The sequence below is a fragment of the Rhinopithecus roxellana genome, chromosome 14 (assembly GCF_007565055.1).
Source record: "Rhinopithecus roxellana isolate Shanxi Qingling chromosome 14, ASM756505v1, whole genome shotgun sequence".
NCBI lineage: Eukaryota > Metazoa > Chordata > Mammalia > Primates > Cercopithecidae > Rhinopithecus > Rhinopithecus roxellana.
Genome location: NC_044562.1, coordinates 24,916,140 through 24,932,857, shown reverse-complemented (window position 1 = coordinate 24,932,857; position 16,718 = coordinate 24,916,140). Strand labels below are relative to the sequence as shown.

At 36.2% G+C, this 16,718-nt stretch overlaps 1 protein-coding gene across 3 annotated transcripts in view; it reads right to left on the bottom strand.

Annotated features, from left to right (window-relative positions):
• Nucleotides 1-16,718, bottom strand: part of CUL3 (cullin 3) — a 115,324-nt gene that overhangs the window by 37,855 nt on the left and 60,751 nt on the right. For all 3 annotated transcript variants that reach the window (XM_030916201.1, XM_030916200.1, XM_030916202.1), the window contains 3 exons: nt 5,340-5,500; nt 4,229-4,343; nt 2,049-2,277 (listed from right to left, as the gene is read on the bottom strand). In XM_030916201.1, coding sequence (XP_030772061.1) covers nt 2,049-2,277; nt 4,229-4,343; nt 5,340-5,500 — 505 coding nt within the window. The remainder of the gene's footprint in view (nt 1-2,048; nt 2,278-4,228; nt 4,344-5,339; nt 5,501-16,718) is intronic.

Sequence of the window (16,718 nt, the reverse complement as noted above, 5' to 3'; positions counted from 1 at the left end):
ACCTGACACCTTTTACATGTATCTCCACACAAGTTACAGAGATGCTGTAATTCAGGTATGCCCAACAACCTCTCCATCAAACATTTCCTAGCCCCTCATCTCCAGCCCATTTAATCATCCCTCCCTACATGCCCCTAAGGTAGGTAAGAAAGCATTCATTCAATACCTAAACAGTACATTACATAATTTATCAATACTCATTTTGTTTAAGCAGGGCAAATGCTTTGCATGAAGTCCTAGTCTACCAGAGACCATTTAGAGAAGGGTCATCAAATTAGAACCCGTGGGGCAAATAAGCCTGCCACCTATTTATGTACATACAGCTCATGAACTAAGGATGGTTTTCACATTTTTAATCGCTGAGGAAAAACTGTAAAGGATATTATTTAGTGACACATAAAAATTATATGAAATTTAAGTTTCAGGGCCCATAAATAAAGTCTTATAGAAACACAGGCTTATTCATTTGTTATCGTCTATGACTATTTTCTCACTATGACTGCACGGCTCACAAGCCATTTTATTCAACAAGAACAAAAAAGGCTTGCCAACCCCTGATTTAGACCTTAATTTTAGAAAACACGGCAAACATACTAGATGACTTGTTTTTTTTTTTTTTTTTTTTTTTTTTGCTTTTACAAAAAAAGGTTTAACAGAATCGTTTTTTAAAAAGAAAGTCTCTCTAGTTTTTTTTTTTTAATTACATATAGCTTTTCAGGGATTTATCATATATACAAAAATTTAACAATTTTAAAACACAAGGTAAGGATTCCACTAGAGATAACGTGGCTCAACTTCCCACCAAGCTTTCTTTTTCCCTTCTCTTGTATCCTCCTCTTCATAATTCTCTGTTAAAAAAACTTTTTTTCATTCCCTACATAGCTCATGACCCCAAGAGGCAATACGTATTTCTTTTACTAAAAAGAAGTGGATAAAATATTGCTCAGATTTCATCTACGAAGCAGGAGAACAAGGGACCATTTTTTAAATTTTCTAATACCATATCAGTGATAAAGGCAAAGTTTTAAATCAAAGCCTCAGAAACTAAGAATAGAGGATATGGTTATTGTTCTTTTAACTTGTAATTTCTTCTAGGATACTTATCACAGTTTTTTTTTTTACCCCAGGGAAATAAAGATAAATAGCTACAAAAAATAAATGTTAGTTATCTCAATAATGTTTTTTACTTTTATGCACTCCTCCTTCCTCCTTTTCCATTCTGTAACTTCCGTGTTCCCCAAACCAATCTAATTTATCTAAGTGTATCAATATGGAAGACACAAATATTTTTGCATTTTCGGCACCCTATCACAACTAAATCCCAAAGGAAAGTCTACAAAAATCTAAGGTGGAAATTTAAGATTTTAAGAGAATCACAAAACCCCAAGAGTATGTAGGAATAAAGAGAGCCCACATCCTTTGGTATATGACAAGTACAGGAATGAACGAGGAGCTCATTGGGCTCACCAATACTGTTACACCTTTTATCTTCTGGATTAAGAAAAACATAAAATGAGACTTAAAGACAGGAAATGCTCAATTCATTAGAAATATCTAAAATCTTCATTGGTAAGACAGTATCAAGCTTGGAAATCCCACCCAGGTTAACAGCACACAACTTCTTGAAAAACACACAACTTCTTGAAAACTGAGGCCGGGCGCGGTGGCTCAAGCCTGTAATCCCAGCACTTTGGGAGGCCGAGACGGGCGGATCACGAGGTCAGGAGATCGAGACCATCCTGGCTAACATGGTGAAACCCCGTCTCTACTAAAAATACAAAAAACTAGCCGGGCGACCTGGCGGGCGCCTGTAGTCCCAGCTACTCGGGAGGCTGAGGCAGGAGAATGGCGTGAACCCGGGAGGCGGAGCTTGCAGTGAGCTGAGATCCGGCCACTGCACTCCAGCCTGGGCGACAGAGCGAGACTCCGTCTCAAAAAAAAAAAAAAAAAAAAAAGAAAACTGATACCTGCTTTAAATGTAGGAAAGTTTTAAAAATATTGATAAGGCAGAATAAGGATTTAATTATTTTTCAATCGGTAACACTTACCTTCTGTCTTTCCATTTTTCAACATATGTACTAGCCCAGAATTCTCCATTTCTACTATAGTCTTCATGTGCTTGGAAATGAGTTCCCTCTCAACCACCTTCACAATTGGTTCTTCCGTTGATTTGTCAAGGCAGTGCATCACTCGTTCTATCTCTTCATTAATTCTAGCTTCTACTTTCTTTATATATACTGAAGCACTATTTTCTGCTAAAAATTTCTGGCTTTCCATCTGCAATTTAAAAATGTAATTTTTTAATATAGAAGAAAAAGGTGTTTTTGCTTTTAGCTGGGTTTCTATAGTGTTTATAATAAATCAGCCTAAGTAAAATAAGTACTAACAGGATTTTGTGTAATTTCTCATTACAAAGATTGATATAGTCTGAATTATACCCTTTAAAGCCTTCGGTATTTACATAATACTAAATTAAAACATTACCTGTAAACAATGTTTTTCAAACTGTGCCAATGTACTCCAAAAAATAGCCGAAAAAGTAAATATATATGCCAGTGAGGGTCAAAAATATAGAAGCTTCTGACTCCAAGATAGAGTGGGATGTTCTTTTTTGATTTGTATGAATGCAAAATTATAACCAGAAAGATTCATCATGTTTATTATACGCTTTGCTGGTATACTGCTGGTTACTAAAGTCTTCCTGCCATCCCACTCCCAGTCTCAAAGGAGTAAACATATACACTAACGTTTGAGAATAAGAATTTTTAAATAACTAATAATCTTTTTATTTATTTATTTATTTATTTTGAGATGGAGGAGTCTTGCTCTGTCACCCAGGCTGGAGTGCAGTGGCGCAATCTCGGCTCACTGCAAGCTCCGCCTCGCCATTCTTCGGCCTCAGCCTCCCGAGTAGCTGGGACTACAGGTGCCCGCCACCACGCCCGGCTAACAGTTTTGTATTTTTAGTAGAGATGGGGTTTCACCGTGTTAGCCAGGATGGTCTTGATCTCCTGACATTGTGATCTGCCCGTCTCGGCCTCCCAAAGTGTTGGGATTACAGGCGTGAGCCACTGCGCCCAGCCAACACTTTAGCTTCTTACTAATACATCTGTTTTGGCAACACTACAAAATTCCTACTGTTATGGAATGTTATGTTATGCTATGTTATGTTATCCTCAGATAGTTATGGTTTTCAGGAAAAATGCCTGGTTACAGTTACCTTATAAATACTATCTTATGCTTACTGGTACTCAGTTATTATTGTTATCATCATTTCATTACAAATTAGTACCAGTTTAGCTTTACTTTTAGCAATTTAGTTGGTTTGGACCACTGTTGCAAATTTCTATCGATAGTACTCACTGGCCTGTAACCTTTTAATCAACAACCTTTAAGGCAAATACGCACTACAGAATCATTCATATCCTTATGTGTGTTTTACTAGTAATTTAAGTGACTAAAAGCCTGCAGATGAGACTTTGTTGGTGATGTACTGCTGTGAATTTATGGTACTTAAATAATTCATAATATTAGATATAGTAAAATGTTAAGGATATTTCTAAGTTTACAGTTTTATAACACACAGTTGACCCTTGAACAACACAAGTTTGAACTGCACAGGTCCATGAAGTGGATTTTCTTCCTCCCCTGCCACCTCTGAGACAGCAAGACCAAGCCCTCCTTCTTACTCTTCCTCAGCCTACTCAATGTGAAGACGAGGATGAAGACCTTGATGATCCACTTCCACTTAGTGAACAGTAAATTATAGTTTATCTTCTGTATAATGGTCTTAATAACACTTCCTTTTCTCTAGCTTTATAGTAAGAATCCAATATGCAATACATATATAAAATATATGCTAATCAACTGTTTATGTTATCTGTAAGGTTTTCACTCAACAGCACACTATTAGTTAAGTTTTTGGGGAGTCAAAAGTGTTATGTGGACTTTCGACCACACAGCGGGGTCAGCGTCTTTATGCCCCACACTGTTCAAGGATTATCTCTGTCATTTTAAAAACCATGTGTGTAAGTTCAAGCTCTCCAATTTGTTATCGATGAGCTGCTTAACTGGAATGGTCAGAATGTGAGATAGGTGTGCTGATGGGCATTTTTTGCATACTCCCCTCCCTCAATGGGCCTCAGTCAAAAAAGGTCAAAATAGTTAAATTGGTAACTAAATAACATTAAGAACATCTTAAAAGATTATTAACATTTTCACAGATTACCTGAAAAAATTCTGCAGACATTTCCAAAAAAGGAGCCTCAAAATCTTCTTCATAGACTGATCTTCCTTCGAGACCTAAAATCATTAACATCTGGCAAGCATTTCTTATTGCGCCTCTGTTGAAAAAAGTTGTATCACTTGATAATTAAATTACATTAAAAATTCACATTAAATTACAAAAGTAGTAGGTAAAAGTATCTTCAGGACATTTAACTTTTATTGAAGTGACCAATCTCCCACAGGCCACTCATGTAAAACAAAAGGATTTAGCCTAATTTTAAGTTGGAAAGCATATCTTGACTGCACGGCTATTTATCTCAAGGTGTTCTTACTCTGTTACAACAAAATTTTTAAAGAAAATTAAAATGTCTAAATATTTCTATGTATTTGAAAACATAGAGAGGTTGTTTATCCAGAAGGAAGGAGGGAGACAGGCATATTAAGCTGTACTGCCAGACATGGGTCCAATATATAGCTACTCCTGGGCAATATAACTTTTTGCACTAAATGGATTTTGGACAATCCTGATCAAGCACCAAAGCTGAAATAAAAAGAACTTTACACATTTTCATCTAACAGCTCTTCTGAAAACAGATAAAGAGAGAAAAAAATCTTGTATTTCAAGCCACTCTAGCTGCAGCATCACCAAAATGACACTGCAATCATTGTTATGAAGGGGGATGAACTCTGATTTAAAAGGGGCACAGCAGTAGTTAGTCATTTTAGACTATGTTCGACAGTTTTCTTCAAAAATGTTAGGAATGATGGACAGACAAAAGCCCTTAAAGAAAAAGATCAAGAAAAAAAAATAAAAATTATTATACAGAAAAAAAGAAACAAAATGCTGGCATGAAAAATAAATGAAAAGCCAAAAGTGATGACTAGCTGAAAAGCATATTAAATAAAAGTTTAGGATAGTCTCTTCTAAAAATATAAAAGATGTGTGCTTTCAAATTAAATTCTAGGTAACTGTTAACTCTGATACAAAGTTTCTGAGGATTTTCCCAATGTGCTGAACATTCAAACTTTTATTTATTTTAATAAAACTAAGAGAATCTTTCTCAAAATATAATCACTAAAACCAAAACCACCAGAGTAAAGAGAAATTTTACCTGTCTACAACTTCTCCTTTCCGCTCTCTTGCAATCATATCCAACAGAGTTTGCCGTAGATGATCCCTAATACACCCATAACGTACAACTTGATCTCGAAAAATAATTAATCCCAAATTGTAGACATTCTCCACATTATTTTGTTGTACATATACACGGTCCTACAGTTAAAGTCAAATAAATATGAGTACAATTCTTGTGAACATAACAATTATTGTGTGCTACAATACAAATAAAGGAAATAAAACTCCAAAAGCAATCATTTTTCAGGTGAGAAACATTTCAAACGATCTTAAGTAATGTGGAACTTTCTAGCACCTCTCAAGTTACATAAAGTTAAGTTTTTACAACTGACAATGTATAAATGGTGGCCCATTTACCTTAAGAAAAAGGGGAAAAAGCAAGCATCACAGTCAGGAACAAAAAAGCGAGTAAAAAAAGTAAACAGGCAGCACACCTTCTCCCCAAAGCCACAGCATACTCAAACATGGTTCACTCTTAAATACTGTACTTGAAGATCATACTCTTGGAAGTAAAATTGAGAGCTGAATAAAGTACGGATTTATACAACTTAGACTGTTACTGATAAATATTAAAAGGCTCGAATGCATATAATAGAGCAGCATTAAGTATTACATAATTAAAACACCTCTACTTACTGTCACTTCCAACAGATTATACTTTCAAGTTCTTACCAACATGATTGTAGATATCTCAGTTTATAGAGCACAGATAATCCAGAAGTGTTGGTTATAAAAGTTCGGTCTTGTGCATTCCCTGAAAATCCATATTGATAGCAAAACACACTGAAATAAAACTACTGTTTAATTCCCTTCTCATCTCAATAAGGCTATCTCTGAGCTTTGGTGGGTCTGTAAGCCTTCTAAAATTATTAAGTTATTATGTTTGTTCACGCTTAAGTACTTTGGAAAGAAAGCCCATAACCTTCACCAGATTCTTGAACATGCATCTATAGGTTATGGCTAACGATAAGGTGAACATGAAGAGAGCTATACCATATTAACAATGTAACCAGAATATTATTAATCAACTTTCTAAACTTTTTTTTCTTTGAGATGGAGTCTCATTCACTCTGCTGTCTGGGCTGGAGTGCAATGGTGCCATCTTGGCTCACTGCAACCTCTTCCTCCCGAGTTCAAGCAATTCTCCTGCCTCAGCCTTCTGAGTAGTTGACATTACAGGCATACCATGCCTGGCTAATTTATTTTTTTGTGGAGATGGCGTTTCCCCAGTTGGCCAGGCAGGTCTTGAAAGTCCTGACCTCAAGCGATCTGCCCACCTTGGCCTCCCAAAGTGCTGGGATTACAGGCATGAGCCACCATGCCCGGCCCCAATTTTAATTAAATTCTCTACATGCAGTCCTTGCTTCCTATGACATCATTCCTCCAACCTTCTCCTTTCATTCATCTTGTATGATGGTATACACCTAACAACAAGGAAAGCTATTTTTTATATTATCTTCTTTAGTGCTCACATTTCTACATTCTATATAATCTCAGCATGAGCTCACAGTTTTCAAATCTTACCATCAATTTTCATGAGTTCAAAATTTTCATTGATGACTTCGAAGTTTTTGGACTTCACACTTCCATCCTCAAGATCTTAAATTCAAAGTTTCCCTCTGACCACATCCCTCTTTTTTTTTTTTCCGGATACGGGGTCTCGCTCTGCCACCAGGTTGGGGTGCAGTGGTGCGACCTTGGCTCACTGCGACCTCCACCTCCTGTTTTAAGCGATCCTCCTGCCTGAGCCTCCTGAGTACGTAGGACTACAGGTGCCTGCCACCACGCCCAGCTAATTTTCGTATGTTTAATAGAGACAGGGTTTCACCAGGTTGGCCAGGATGGTTTTGATCTCTTGACCTTGTAATCCACCCACCTTGGCCTCCCAAACTGCTGGGATTACAGGCATGAGTCAGCGAGCCCAGCCTCTTTCCTTTCTTTTGATGGCTACCACTCTATTTTTTTTTTTATGCGACAGAGTCTCACTCTGTTGCCAGGCTGGAGTGCAGTGGTGTGTTCTCAGCTCACTGCAATCTCTGCCTCCCAGGTTCAAGCGATTCTCCTGCCTCAGTCTCCCAAGTAGCTGGGATTACAGGCACCCGCCACCATGCCCTGCTAATTTTTGTATTTTTAGTAAAGACGGGGTTTCACCATGTTGGCCAGGATGGTCTCGATCTCCTGACCTCGTGATCCATCCGTCTCGGCCTCCCACAGTGCTGGGATTACAGGTGTGAGCCACCACCTGTAAATCTCCTCTTTCATCTCATATGACCTCCAGGCCCAACCTTTCCCTACTATCATAGTAATTGTGTTTTACTTCTCAGCACAGAATATGTACATAATAAAAACTAGCATAAATAACTCAAAAAGCAACAAGAATCCCTTTTATTATAAAAATAATCACTATTATTGCTTAAATTATTTTACAAATTTGATTTTTCTAAGTTCTACATATAAGTATATATTGTACAGAAAAGCACCAGAGACAGGAGAATACCTTTTAACCAATGTGATCAAAACCACTATCTGAATGGTTAAAGACAGGCAGTAAAAACAGTGAAACTATTATAACATATACAAACACTTGCATCTTAAACATTTTAATTTAAAAATGTAGATGTTCATTCAGACATCAGGACTTTCTCTGAAAATAAGTCCTGTAACTGCAGTTCAAGATTGTATACGTACAGGCCAGGTGGGGTGGCTAACACCTGTAATCCCAGCACTTTGGGAGGCTGAAGCAGTTGGATTACTTGAAGTTAGGAGTTTGAGACTAGCCTGGCCAATACGGTAAAACTATGTCTCTACTAAAAATACCAAAAGCTGGACGTGGTGGTGCGCACCTGTAGTCCCAGCTACTCGGGAGGCTGAGGCAGGAGAATCAGTTCAACACAGGAGGAGGAGGCTGCAGTAAGCCGAGACTGTGCCACTGTACTCCAGCCTGGGTGACAGAGCAAGACCCCATTTTGAAAATAAAATTAAATAAATGAATAAATAAATAAATAGTGTACTTATAAACACTCATACATAATAAATTGTATAGCATTCCTAGTTGTTTCATTAAGGTGAAGCATGAACTAGAGGCATTTATGAAGTAATCTCAATGTAAAATCCTTCTGGATTTTTTACTGTTTTCACTCCAATGTCTTAAATTACCTACACTTAATTCAAACCAGTATGTAGCCATTTGCTTTTATGAAGTCTTTACAAAGCATTCAATCTAGCTTGCCAAACAAAAAGTTTTATTTTTTTCACAAGATTTTATCAATTTACACAATATTAAATTATATATTAATAATAAGAAGTACAATTCAAATACACAGGTTTGAAAAATACCAACTTCAATAAGCACAAAGTTAAACTGGTAAGTGAAAAATATGGAAGATTATTGATATAATCTTAAGTCTAACAGTATATAATCAAAAGCCTAACAGTAGTAAGAGAACCTTTCATCAGTATTTGCAGCTACAATAGAAAGTACTGCAATTCTGACAAGTCCTTTGTTCACTCCTGCTTTCAGTCTCTATAAATTTCCTTTTCTGGTCATTTCATAGAATTATCCTGTAATATATAATCTTTCGTGTCTGATTTCCTTCACTAAGCATAAAGTTTGTAAGGTTTATTAATGTTGTAACGTATAACAGTATTTCCTTCTTTTTAGGGCTAAACAGCACTCCACTGCATGGATACACCACATTTTGCTTATCTATCAGCTGACGGATATTTTGGGTTATTTCCATTTTTTGTCTATTATGAATAATGTGGCTATAAACATTTGGATACAATATTTTTGTGGACATAAGCTTTCATTTTTCTAGGGTGGATTCTAAGAGAGGAATTACTGGACTGTATGGAAATTATCAAACTTTTCTAAGGGTGATCTAACAGTTACGGTAAATTTTTTAATACAAAACCTCTAATAATAATAATAACATTTGATGTGAAGTTAGGAATTCTTTATATGATCCTGGCTCTATTGTTAACTGGCTATGTGACCTTAAGTAAGTCACTTATTCATTGTGGCCCTCAGTAAAACAAAGTGCTGGTAAAGATACTCTCTAAAACATTAATATATCCTATGAAGCTTAATCCTCTCACCAAAAAATAACATACATGCAGGATCAAATACAAATACACTTCACTACTTCTTCCCTTTCTATGTGTTATCGGTCTCCCATGGCTTGGATTTCCCCCGTCCCAACTTTAAGCACAGTGATGGTATCACTACTAAAGGAGGTAAATCTATTACCTTATGGCCTATTATGTCTGCTATCTTAAGCCCTCTGGCAAAAAGGCAGAAAGACACCAGTCACAACTGATGAATTCTTCAGGTATGCTGTGTATAGAGGAAAATGATGCTTCAGTAAAGGAAGCCAAGGCATGAGATGAGAACACATACAGTTTTGTGCACCCCAATCCAAAAATCTGAAATCTAAAATTCTCCAAACTCTGAAACTCTGGGCATCAACATGATGCCACAAGTAAATTCCACAACTGACCTCATGCATCAGGTTGCGGCCAAAACTTTATTTCATGTACAAATTACTTAAAATATTGTATAAAATTACCTTTGGGCTATGTACATAAGGTGTATATAAAACAGAAATGATTTTTATGTTTAGCACATGGGTTCCATCCCTACAATCTCTCATTATGTATATGCAAATATTCCAAAATCCCCCCAAAATGAGAAATCTGAAAACACTTATGGTCACAAGTATTTTGGATATGAGATAAAATCAACCTGAAGCTGGAAGGTGCAGGCAGAACATACAATATTTAAAGCCACAGGATACTGTGTTATAAGAGCTAAGCCTTTGTCTTTCAACTTGAGACAGTCAAGATGTGTGTGATTATAATTAAATGACACATAATATTAAGAAAGACTTGATAACCCTAAAATTTCATTATAGATAACAAAGAGCTAATAAATGGAGAAGAAACACAGAAACTTAAGTGTGGCTCTATAAAACTATTAATAGTAATACTAAATAACCATTTATATTAAATGTCTAACACATATGATTAATTACCATCGAGTACAATTAAGGGTACAGATGCGTAACCCTTGAGTATTTATGTGTGCATATGTTAAACAGAAATGTAAACATATATTCACAGTAAACTTGTGATACGTACATGATATGATTCTAGTATCATTTAAATTCTTGTGAGGTTTTAATTTTTATGTGTCTATTTTTTAAGATTTTTTAAAAAGCCCCAGCTCCGGTTAACCTCTAGCTAGTAATCTCAAAGTATGAAAAAGATTTTAGAATCATTCCAAAAGAGAAAAAAAAAATTAAAGACTGACTTTAAAGTGTCTTAACCCCAGGCTCTGACCAAAATGTAGTATGAGTTTGACATTAGTCCTTATCTACTAAAGAGAGCTTAGCAGAGATAGAAAGTTGGTGGCTGCTTCTATCTGCCTTTTTAAAGCCAAAACAGGCATTTTAAATATAAAATGTTCTGAAAAACATGTCTGAAAGCCTAATGTGAGTCAAGCATTATATTTATATAAAGAGATGTGAGTTTCATCACCACAGAGATAAATCACATTTTAAACCTCTATTTACAGTTCTCTCTCAAGGGCTGCTATTCCTTGCCCAAGCAGGCCTGCAATGAGCAAAAACTTTCACAAGCTAGACAAGAGCCAATGGTGGGGACACATCTCATGACCCCTTTTCCACAGCTGGTTCTGCATCGGACTTCATCCATACAGTAAGCTTGATAAACCAACTTCATTTGTAACATAAGCACTTCATTTGTAACATCTATCTCACAATGCTATTCCACTCATTTCCACTTCTAGTTCTGAAAATAAATAGCTTTTAAGACCAACTTCCCTGCCAAGAACTATAAAGGCTGGATAAAAAATACAAAAGCACTACCTGTTTTAAAACATCAACTAGGACAGGCAGGTCTCTAGGAGCTGGAGTGGAGAGAAATGGAGTCTTTCTAAGCCACAAGAGAAGGAAAGCTCAACCAGGTGACCTCCACGGAAAACTCCTGCAAATGCTTACTCAAGACCTAGGACTCTTTGCATGCCCAGAAGACACGAGGACACCAACAAACAAAATACTTGGCCCTACAAGACCACAGATATTACTACTTCCACCATCTTGGCAAAGATGTGCCTTTTCCTCTTCACCTTACCAACATACCTAAATAGTTAAATGATGTATAAGAAATCAAATTCAACACATAAAAGTATGCTCAAAGGTGTCAAGACACAAGATGTAAAAATACAGTTCCTTTTGAAGCTAAACCTACACAAAGTCAATGGGTGTCTCTTCAAGTGCACTAAATAGCTTCATTACTCAGGGAATGGCATTACCAACAAATCAAAATAAAAGTTAAAATAAAAACAAATTTGAAAATGAAGTCCAAAAAACAATTTAACTCTTATTACTCTTAATTTACCCGCAAAAAAAGTTTAGTAAATATTTTTCATAGTCATTATGTTACAGAAAAGCAAGCTAGGATAAATGGGTTCTGGGCAAAATCAATGGTACACCCAAGGAAAGAAACAACTTAAGAATTGTTATTTTATCATTCCTATCTTAATGCTTCATTTGTAACTATGAGTAAACAGGTGTTTGAGAAGCAAATTCTAAAACTAACCTTTAGTCACATTCAACTCTGAAAGTTTAGTATAAATACAAGAGTCCTCTGGTTCTATTACAAAGTTTAAGGGAGCTTTTAATAACATGTTTGCTTAAAGTCCAGTAGTTTAGTACTCTTTTTTTCTTTTTTTTTTTTTGAGACAGAGTCTCGCTCTGTTGCCCAGGCTGGAGTGCAGTAGCACGATCTTGGCTCACTGCAACTCCGCCTCCCGGGTTCAAGTGATCCTCCCACCTCAGACCCGCTAGGAGCTGGGATTACAGGCACGTGCCACCATGCCCAGCTAATTTTTGTATTTTCAGTAGAGACGGGGTTTCACCATGTTGGCCAGGCTGGTCTCGAACTCCTGACCTCAGGTGATCCACCCGCCTCAGCCTCTCAAAGTAGTTCAGTACTTTTAAAACTACTACTAATAGACCAAGGATGGTTATTTGTTAGTACTCATTCACCTATACTCTGCCTGGTCTCACATATGGCCAGTAGTAGCTATTTATTTAGGGGGAAAAAAAGAGTTAAACATGTGTGAATTGCTGTGAAAGTTGTTTTTTTAAGTTAACTGTCAAGCTGCTTAATCAAACTCTTAAACAAGTCTTCTTTCAGTTTCTTATTCTCATACTAAGAACATCTGTAACTGTTTTTGTCTACTACTGTGAAAGAGGACAGGAAAAGACAAATGTAAACAGGGTTAAAAAATCTTTATAAATATTAAATACTTATTCTGCTAGTAAGCTAGAAATAAACCCTGAAAAGTTAAACTCATATTTAAAATTAAAAAAAAAAAAAGAGGCAAATAACTATAGCAAGTCTATCAGAACATGTTAGAACCTGCCTTACCAAATGCAATCACTAGGGTAATCCTCTATTAACAAGTAATAAAACATTTTCAAACAGAGTTCACTTTCAAATAATGAAAAAAATACAGATTTAAAAAGGTTTAATACAATGAAGACAGAAATAGAAAAATTTTAAATGAGCAGAAAAGTAGCAAAACGTTTCTACTGCAGAGTCATAGTAAGGGAAAAAAAGTCTAACTATAATTAGATCCAAGTTTAAAGAACTGTGTCAACACTTTCTGCGATGCCAGTAACTGACTACATTTCTAAAACAGCACCAGTAACTTATGAATTAGTAAACTGTACAGATTAATATTTCTAGATATAAAAATATTACTAATAAATCTGGTAGAGAAGCATATGATACGGTGTCAAAAAACCTGGTGAAGACTTAGCCACTACTGAAAAGCTCAGAGTTTCCATGACAGTAAAATTTTCTTAAAATCTTTCTTGGGAGGCTGAGGCGGGTGGATGATGAGGTCAGGATAGAGACTATCCTGGCTAACACAGTGAAACCCTGTCTCTACTGAAAAACACAAAAAAAATTAGCTGCGTGTGGTGGTGGGAGCCTGTAGTCCCAGCTACTTGGGAGGCTGAGGCAGGAGAATGATGTGAACCCAGGAGGCGGAACTTGCAGTGAGTCAAGATCATGCCACTGCACTTCAGCCTGGGTGACAGCGCGAGATTCCGTCTCAAAAAGAAAAAAGAAAAAGAAAGAAAGAAAGAAAAAAATCCTTCTCCGGGGTCTGAAAATTTTTAACAAGAAAAACATAGTTGTGAAAAAATTCTATTTAAAAATACTTTCCATTTAAGAATTGTCTACCAAGGTATTAGACAAATCAAACCCATGTTTCTCTAAAGTTGTGTAAACTGCAATAAATCATAAAATAAAAACACTGTTCTCTACTTCAAATTTAATAATCTAGAGGTCAGAGGAAAAAAAAAAGTTAATCACACTTTGAGGTCTTACAGCAATGAATTTATAAGACTATCTTTTAGGAAAGAAGACCTGTATTAGAGAAGCAATACAATTCAGCGGTTCAGAGCACTGATTCAAGAATCAGACAGCCTCTGTTTCAGTCTTGTCTCTGCTATTTACTAGATGTGACCTTAGCATCTGTCTCAGTTGCCTCCTCTGTAAAATAACATCTACCTCAAAATGTTGTTCCACCTTTAGCACTGAAAGAAAAGCTTTTGTAAGACCAACTCCCCTGGAAGGAAGAACTGCAAAAGTTGGATGAAAATAAAAAGCTACTACCTCATACCCATTAGAAGAGTTAATATCAAAAAAAAAAAAAAAAAAAAACCACACACACACACACACAAAATAACAAGTTTTGACAAGGATGTGGAGAAATTAGAGCTCTCGTGCACTGTTGGTGGGAACCTAAGATGCTATGGAAAGCAACATACTAGTTCCTCAAAAATTAAAAAAACAATTAACATAGGATCCACTAATTCCACTTCTGGGTATACACCCAAATGAAATGAAAGCACAGTCTTGAAGAGGTATTTGTACATCCGTGTTCATAGCAATATTATTCACAGTAGCCAAAAGGTGAAAACAACTCAAGTGTCCATCAACAGATGAACAGATAAACAAAATGTGGTCTACACATGCAATGCTGTATTATGTAGCCTTAGAAAGAAAGTCAACTCTCACATAAGCCGTAATGCAGATGAACCTTAAGGACATGCTAAGAGAAACACGCCAGTCACAAAGGGACAAACACCTTATGATTCCACGTACATGAGGTAATGAGTGATCAAATCATAAACAGAAAAGGTAGAATGGTAGCTGGCAGAGGCTTGGGAGGGGGAATGTAAAGTTACTGTTTAGTGGGTACAGAATTTCAGTTTTTGCAAGATGAAAAGAATTCTGGAGAGGATGGTGGTGATAGCTGTACAACAATGTGAACATACACTTAACAGCTCTGAACTGCACACTTAAGGGTAAGATGGTAAATTTTATATGTATTTGACCACAATTAAAAAAACAAACCAAAAATCCCCAGTGTTTAAAAGCATCAAGAGTAACAACCTAGACTTACAAGGCCAAGATTCCGGAGAAAAGGCAAACATACTGAGAGGAGCCCCATACCAGCCATCACTGGTTCCTTTCCATCATCTGCTGCATTTGGAGGACTGGAAATAAGAGCCCAACCGGAAAGACAAAAGTGGGGTTGGTTACCAAGCAGCTAGGACTTAAGAGAGTCAAGGTTCTGAAGAGGAGAGAAATACAAAGAGACACCAATTCTGCAAGAAATTTTTCACTGAGATGTTTACTGATACAGCATCCCAAGCAAGAGTGATGACACCAAGAATCCAAACAGAAAGTATCAAAGGGAGGCTGAAGATCTGTGCTGAAGAGACAACTGTTAGAATTCTAGGAACATTAATTCCAAAGGCAACCTGGCAAACACTTCAGGCTTTCTTTCAGTTCAGACCCCAGAGGAACTATGCTCTGTGAATAGGTATGTCCTGGAAATAAAGGCAAACTGTTAACAGACCAACACTAACAAAGCCTAAAAGCTAGCCTCAACTAGATCATGGTGATCTGACTGTGCTTTACCTGACTGCCAGAACAAAATTAAATTTACTTTGGAGGATGATATCACCCAGTGCCTCCACAATTTTTCATACACAATACTGGAATTCAAATTTTAAAATACCATGCTTGCCCCTTTCTCCCACAAAACAAAACAAAAACAACCCAGGATCAAAAGTATAAAAACCAAAGGGGAAAAAACCCCAAGATGTCAAAATGTTCTAAGACCTAAGACCTTTACCCTACCAGAAAGTGGTAAGAAACAAAACAAAAAACTAATATAATGCATATAATCTCTAAGGAAACTACTAAAATAACAACAACATGTAAATAATAAGCTAATGGGGGTGGGGGTAATAAAATACACTTATTAATCTAAAGAAAGCAAAAAAAAAAAAAAGCTGAGAAAAGGAAGAACAGATGAGACAGAAAAACATAGGACAGTAAATTTAAACCCAAAAGTATCAATAATTATTTTAAATGTAAACAAACTAAATGCTTCAATATATGGAACAAGTGATATACCTTAAAACTCTGGGTTTATCATAAACTCTATTAAACAGAGTCAATTAATGTAATTATTTTGCACTGAGGCAACTGATACAGCACAGTAGTGAAGACGATGAGCTTTAGAATCAAATTCTAAATTCACATTTCAATCACAATCAAACACCGCAAATTCAAAGGCTTAAACCCAATGTTCTACTCCAGTTATTTAGTAAATGTATGATTCTGACAGGTTAGTGTCTCTAACCTCGGTTCTTAATCTTTCTAACCTCAGTTTTTCATTCACAAAAATAGAGAAAACATTCAACTTTAAGGTCAAGTATTTAAAACGTGGCACAGTGATAGCGGTATGTAATAAATGATATTTGTTATGTATTCGGAATAACATTTACTTTCAAAGAAACACAGTATTTTTTTTTTTTTGTTTTATTGATCTCCCAAAGTACTGCTTAAAAATAACAACAATAATGATAAAATAATATTGTTAGGATTAAATAAATCAACCTACATAAATTGCTTAAACAGTGCCTGGCACACACCAAAGGTGAAAGTATTATTTGCTCTTTTGTGTAGCAGTACTGGGGAGACTATAGCCAAGGAAGGCTTACATTAACCCACTTGAAGAGTTCCTAAAGAAACTGTGATCAACTTAATCTACCCACATCTCCTGTTTTCTTCCTTCATTATTGTAATTTCTCAGGCACCACATCTAGCTGTTCACTTTCCGTTTTAAGATGGTATAAAACTTTAGAGCTAAAAGGGCTCTAACATTTAAAATAATCTAATCAACATATCCTTACAGATTCCTTAGACAGGCTTTCAGGCACCCAAAAACCCCTTGAAATTG